The sequence below is a fragment of the Nematolebias whitei genome, chromosome 7 (genome assembly GCF_014905685.2).
Source record: "Nematolebias whitei isolate Nwh7 chromosome 7, NemWhi1, whole genome shotgun sequence".
In the NCBI taxonomy this organism is placed as follows: Eukaryota; Metazoa; Chordata; class Actinopteri; order Cyprinodontiformes; family Rivulidae; genus Nematolebias; species Nematolebias whitei.
This window is the reverse complement of record NC_056504.1, coordinates 48,639,715-48,646,358: the sequence shown is the minus strand read 5'-3', so window position 1 is coordinate 48,646,358 and position 6,644 is coordinate 48,639,715. Positions and strand designations below refer to the sequence as shown.

The 6,644-nt window shown below is 46.0% G+C and overlaps 2 protein-coding genes across 2 annotated transcripts in view; both read right to left on the bottom strand.

Moving 5' to 3' along the window:
* pik3c2b (phosphatidylinositol-4-phosphate 3-kinase, catalytic subunit type 2 beta) overlaps positions 1-3,202 on the bottom strand; it is a 40,895-nt gene extending 37,693 nt beyond the window's left edge. Inside the window, exon 1 of the mRNA XM_037679722.1 lies at positions 2,949-3,202. The gene's annotated coding sequence lies outside the window, so the exon portion shown is untranslated. The remainder of the gene's footprint in view (positions 1-2,948) is intronic.
* A 2,441-nt stretch (positions 3,203-5,643) lies between these two features.
* Positions 5,644-6,644, bottom strand: part of LOC119412684 (protein FAM107B) — an 8,258-nt gene continuing 7,257 nt past the window's right edge. The window contains exon 4 of the mRNA XM_037679720.1: positions 5,644-6,388. Within this exon, the coding sequence (XP_037535648.1) occupies positions 6,272-6,388 (117 nt within the window). The 3' untranslated portion in view covers positions 5,644-6,271. The remainder of the gene's footprint in view (positions 6,389-6,644) is intronic.

The following is a 6,644-nucleotide window of genomic DNA, read 5'->3' as shown; positions in this document are numbered from 1 at the left end:
TCAGTGAGGACAGGTGACGGTCAGTGAGGACAGGTGACTGTCAGTGCGGACAGGTGACTGTCAGTGAGGACAGGTGACGTCAGTGAGGACAGGTGACGTCAGTGAGGACAGGTGACTGTCAGTGAGGACAGGTGACTGTCAGTGTGGACAGGTGACTGTCAGTGAGGACAGGTGACATCAGTGAGGACAGGTGACGGTCAGTGAGGACAGGTGACTGTCAGTGCGGACAGGTGACTGTCAGTGAGGACAGGTGACTGTCAGTGAGGACAGGTGACTGTCAGTGAGGACAGGTGACTGTCAGTGAGGACAGGTGACTGTCAGTGTGGACAGATGACTGTCAGTGAGGACAGGTGACATCAGTGAGGACAGGTGACATCAGTGAGGACAGGTGACGGTCAGTGAGGACAGGTGACTGTCAGTGAGGACAGGTGACTGTCAGTGAGGACAGGTGACTGTCAGTGTGGACAGGTGACTGTCAGTGAGGACAGGTGACTGTCAGTGTGGACAGGTGACTGTCAGTGATATAAAAATATGTTTTATAAGGTATTAAGTTGCCTTTATGCCTATTCAAACATATACTTTGTGTGTGTTACTTTTCAGAATTAAATCAGAATTAAATGTCTAAATTGCCATAAAAGGCAAGGTTGGAATGATATAGGAATGATTATTTTGATGCTTTTATGTCAATTTATACTTATTTTACACTCATTTACATGTAGTTTGAAAACACACTTATACAACGTGTTATTCACATATTAGGGATTGTATGCCTGTTCAAACATATACTTTGTGTGTGTGTTACTTATAATATTTAGACACTATTTGATGGTTTGCAGAGGGATGGAGGGGTGCGTGTTCCCTCTTTAGGAATGCTTTGTAAAAGTTTAAGGAGTATTTCTGGCTTCAAGGTCTTGGCCCGCCTTGAGGTCACGATGCTCCTTATTGGTAATAAATCACCAGCTCCTCATCCGTTGTTCTGGTAACCATCAAACTTGTTTTTCACTGCTCTCACGAGATCCGGTCAGGGAAAAAGGTATAAAGGAGGTGTGACAGGCAACTTAATTTTGGGAAGTCTTGTGTGGACCAGCGCGCGCGGTGCCATGCAGTTGATGATGTGATTCTTCTTTACCTGGGTCGAAAACGACTTCCCGGCCAGTGTCACGGTGAGAAGTTCTTTCATATCATTTTGTGTGTTAAGAGTGTACGAGTGTACATGTTTTTTGCTTGGCTGTTTTCTGTGGCAGGTTAATAAATGACACTTATTATTCCTAGCAGTAACAGTCTCTGTGTTTTATTTTTCCCTCTTGTCTGAATATTTTGTGCCGATCGTTCACGAACCCTTTTGATAAAGAATTTCATAATACAGTCAGTGAGGACAGGTGACTGTCAGTGAGGACAGGTGACGTCAGTGAGGACAGGTGACGGTCAGTATGGACAGGTGACTGTCAGTGAGGACAGGTGACGTCAGTGAGGACAGGTGACGGTCAGTAAGGACAGGTGACTGTCAGTGAGGACAGGTGACTGTCAGTGAGGACAGGTGACGTCAGTGAGGACAGGTGACGGTCAGTGAGGACAGATGACTGTCAGTGCGGACAGGTGACTGTCAGTGAGGACAGGTGACGTCAGTGAGGACAGGTGACGGTCAGTGAGGACAGGTGACTGTCAGAGTGGACAGGTGACTGTCAGTGAGGACAGGTGACATCAGTGAGGACAGGTGACGGTCAGTGAGGACAGGTGACTGTCAGTGCGGACAGGTGACTGTCAGTGAGGACAGGTGACGTCAGTGAGGACAGGTGACGGTCAGTGAGGACAGGTGACTGTCAGTGAGGACAGGTGACGGTCAGTGAGGACAGGTGATGTCAGTGAGGACAGGTGACTGTCAGTGCGGACAGGTGACGGTCAGTAAGGACAGGTGACTGTCAGTGAGGACAGGTGACTGTCAGTGAGGACAGGTGACGTCAGTGAAGACAGGTGACTGTCAGTGAGGACAGGTGACTGTCAGTGCGGACAGGTGACTGTCAGTGAGGACAGGTGACTGTCAGTGAGGACAGGTGACGGTCAGTGAGGACAGGTGACTGTCAGTGAGGACAGGTGACGGTCAGTGAGGACAGGTGACTGTCAGTGAGGACAGGTGACGGTCAGTGTGGACAGGTGACTGTCAGTGAGGACAGGTGACTGTCAGTGAGGACAGGTGACGGTCAGTGTGGACAGGTAACTGTCAGTGAGGACAGGTGACTGTCAGTGAGGACAGGTGACGGTCAGTGTGGACAGGTGACGGTCAGTGAGGACAGGTGACGGTCAGTGTGGACAGGTGACGGTCAGTGTGGACAGGTGACTGTCAGTGAGGACAGGTGACGGTCAGTGAGGACAGGTGACTGTCAGTGAGGACAGGTGACTGTCAGTGTGGACAGGTAACTGTCAGTGAGGACAGGTGACGTCAGTGTGGACAGGTGACTGTCAGTGTGGACAGGTAACTGTCAGTGTGGACAGGTAACTGTCAGTGAGGACAGGTGACTGTCAGTTAGGACAGGTGACTGTCAGTGTGGACAGGTGACAGGTCAGAAACACCTCAGGAGTAAACCAGCTTTCTGTAAAACTGATGAATGTTTGTTGATGTTGTTTTTCTAATTAGCCTAATTTACTAACGCACCAAAACGTCTCATTAAAACCGTTGAAATGGGCCGAACCGGACTCTGGACTCACATGGAGACTGGTTTCTTTTAAAGGTTTAATCTGTGAAGGTTTGTTTTGAGACAAAGCAAAGAGGAACGACTGGAGGAGCAGTAAAGACACAGGGAGACCCCACGGACGAACCGGAACCAGCACCGGCCGCAGGAGCGCAGTTCTACTGCAGTCCTACCATTCTACGGTGTCCGGGAGGGGCCACAGCTGTCCTACCTGCAGTTCTACCCTCCTACGGTGTCCGGGAGGGGCCACAGCTGTCCTACCTGCAGTCCTACCCTCCTACGGTGTCCGGGAGGGGCCGCAGCTGCTGATTTACTTTCCTCCAGGAATCACATCGAGCCGCTGCCGCTATCCAGGTGGAGTATCCGGGCAGAAAAACGGGCTCCTGTCGCTTCTGAGGCCGGTTCTCCACTCCTCCGGGTCACCGAACAGGCTCCGGTTCCGGTCAGGTTCTGGGTAAACAATGCGGGTCGTCGTGCGACGTTTTGCTGCTCCTTTTTCCCGGTGAAACGGAAGAACAGCGACTCTACGTCAGCCTGCGGAGCAGCTGCGGACATGCGCAGTCAATGTGTACCGACACACTAACAGCTTCCGGCTGACCTTTCAAAATAAACTACATCCGTGACCAAGCGTCTGCATATCAGAGATCATCAAGCTTTATTACCTTTATGTATAATAACAAGACATGCGTTTCATTTATTTTATTTACTAGGTTATAAGATTTGACTCAAATTTCATTGTTTCAGAGTCAAATGTGTCAAAATAAAAGCACCTGACGGATCTTCGGTGCCGGCCGGGAACAGGTGTACCAGTGACACCCATTGTGCCACCCATAGACATGATGATACCTGATGGGTGAAGCTTTACCTGGAACCGGAAGAACTGGTTTCACACTGGAGCGTGACGTCAGGTTCAACTAGAACAAAGTTTTTGTCAGATGCAAGGAGGTCAAAAACTGCAGGAATGCAAAATGTTTAAAACACATTAAAAACGCACAGTTTGCACTTGTCCTGGTTCTTCAGGTCTGACTCCTCGGGCACTGACGAGTTTCAGTCACTAAAGTGTGAGTTCAAAAGAACAAAGTTTCTGTCAGCCTCAGCCCAAACAGTAAATATTCATCTTTAATCATGGCCGACTTGGATATTTTCAGATAAACCTTCTGTTTCCAGACAAGCGGACCTTCATTCCTCAGGTTTGTGTTTGAACCTGCAGGTGACCCAAACTGGTTTTCACAGATTATCCGTTGTCAGATCAACAGCTTCTCTCCTGACAGCTGATCAAACTGATGTGATGTGTTCATCGGCTGCTGTCACGTTTTATTTCATCTGCAGAGAAGTTTTAACTGTGGAGAAAAAAAATAAATAAATCTTCAATTTCCTCAGATTTTCTGTCAGAAGCTGTGAAGCAGATTTCAGGTAGCATCAAGTCCCAACAGAAGTCGTCTCAGGGCTTAGTGTAGAGTCCCGGGTTCACCTGCTTCTTTTTTTGTTTTGTGGGAGGAAACCCACCTGTGTGCCACGAAAAAAATCAAACCACCGATCCTCTTTCTGCGAGGCAACATTCCTGACCGCTGCACCCTCAGTATCATCCAGGGTCAGTAAGATCCAGGAACCCTGAGATGATTGTTAACATTCAGGAACCGTAACAAACATCCGTTTTCTGTTAATAACACATATTAAGTTCAGACCCAGCTGTGTGAGTTTAATACAAGCAGCATTAGCAATCCTTTATTGATCACTGATCAGGTATTTGTTTAGAACATTGTTGGTACATAAAGCTTCAGTCACATCAACAGGACAAAGTGGCTGTTTTCAGATCAGCAGTACTCAGAACATCCCAGTCTAAGACCTGGTCCAGTACAGTGTGAGTACTCATGCAGACTGGACGCTGTCATGTGACCGACTGCAGAGTCATGTGACATAAATCGCAGTCTTTTGACCGACTGCAGATGTAACTCAAAATGTCTTTACAGATGTTAGCAGCTGTCAGTAGATTACTAACCAAACAAATTGTTAAAAATCTTATTTACATTCAGCTACACTGTTAAACGTTTACTCAGATCTCCACACATTCCTGAAAAAGGCACACGGGAGAAGAATAAAAAGAAGAACAACTTGAAAGAATCAGATGTTTGGAGAAATGCTCATTTCACAGCTTTAAATCTAAACAGGCTATCATAAATATAGGTAATCAATTAACATGATAGGAAATAAAACATTAACCAATATATCCAAAAAAGTTCAATCTGGTCCTCTGGACATTAAAAAAAAAAAACAAAGCAAATCAACAAAAAGATGAATGTCCAGAGGACCAGATTGAACTTTTTTGGATTTTTCTACCTGGATTATTGAGCATGCATCAGGATATTAACCAATATAACAAGTTAAAAGCGGGTGAAGAAAGCAACAACAAAACAGTTGTTTTTTTTTATTTTAAAAAGTTACAGAAAAACTTTACCTGCTTTTAGTTTAAAGTTGGTTCAACCTGTAGCTGCACAAACAGGTTGTTGGTTTAACTTTCACCTCTAAATAGAGAAATGGATGATGGTTTTCCTTTGTACCCCTCTAAACATTTTGTGGCTAAGGTTTTGGAGTGCAGGTCTTATATCAAGGGGGCCTTAGTAAAATGTACACACTGCTCAGTTCACACCATGAATCCAGTTTGGACTCCCTCATACTGAAATGGGAAGCGGACTCGTAGAAACCCATATCAAACCCAATCTGGAGAAGGACAATTAAAAACATTTACTCATCTTCAATTTGCCTAAAACTTTCTGTAATCCAATTCAAAGTAGTGCACAGGCCGCACTGGTCCAAGGATAAGCTGTCCAAGATCAAGGCCGATCTGGACCCAGCATGCAATCGTTGCAAACAAAGCCCAGCTACACTTCTGCACACATTCTGGACCTGTCCCAAACTGCAGACCTTTTGGCAATTTATTTTGACACCTTCTCTGGAATATGTGGCAAAACTGTACACCCATCACCACTCATGTTCCCTGTGGACATGTCCTTCAGCAAATGTGACAAGGGTGTGATTGTGGTTGAATGATTACCTTTGGCTCTCCTGGCCTTGAGGCTAATGTGCAACTGGAAGGACCCACGCCCCCCAGCATATGTACAATGGATAAGAGAGATGATGTACCATATCCACCTGGAACAACTAAGATATACCTTGAAGGGTTCTGTCGAGATTTTGGGACACTTGGCAGCTTTTTGTGTTGTACATTGAAAGCATGTCAATGCTTGTTTAGTTTGTTTGTGACTGATCTGGTGTGGGACGGATGGGGTGGGGGTTTATGTTGTTCTTTGTTTATGTGTGTTTAAAATGAAAAAAACTTCATTATATCTCATTATCAGAACCAATCAATCAATAAATATTCCTAATTGATCATTGATCATTCTTTTCACTCCTCCTGGAGTATTCAGGACATGTCCCAGAGACATCACAGCTGTCTTCAGAGAAGCAGCTGGTCTACATCCCTGTTGGACCTTTGTGTCTCTGTCTCCTCACAGTGTCCTCAGCTAGGTTTTTGTCTTCAGATTGTCCTGTAACTGGAACCACGTGGACCTTCTGTGTTTTTGTCTCTACATGTTCTTTTCGTCCTCACAGCGGACTGACGTCCGTCTCAGTTTCTCTCTGACTTTCATGAACTCTGGAGCTGTCAGGTTGTCCTTCTGCTGCTGCTCCTGCTGCTGTTCCAACTGCAGAGAGAGAAGGACGGGGACAGTAGGACGAAGAAAAGAGAGACAAGGAGACAACACATTAAGAGCCAGAGAAGAGAGTGGGACAAACGAGACAGAGAGAGGAAGGACGAGGACAGAGTCATATTCAGGAGGACCAAGTCACACCGAAGACGGAACATTCAAGTAGACAAAAATCATAAAAACTTAAGACTAAACAACATCTGCATCAACCATCTGCTTCCAACATCTGCATCTAGCATCTGCTTCCAACATC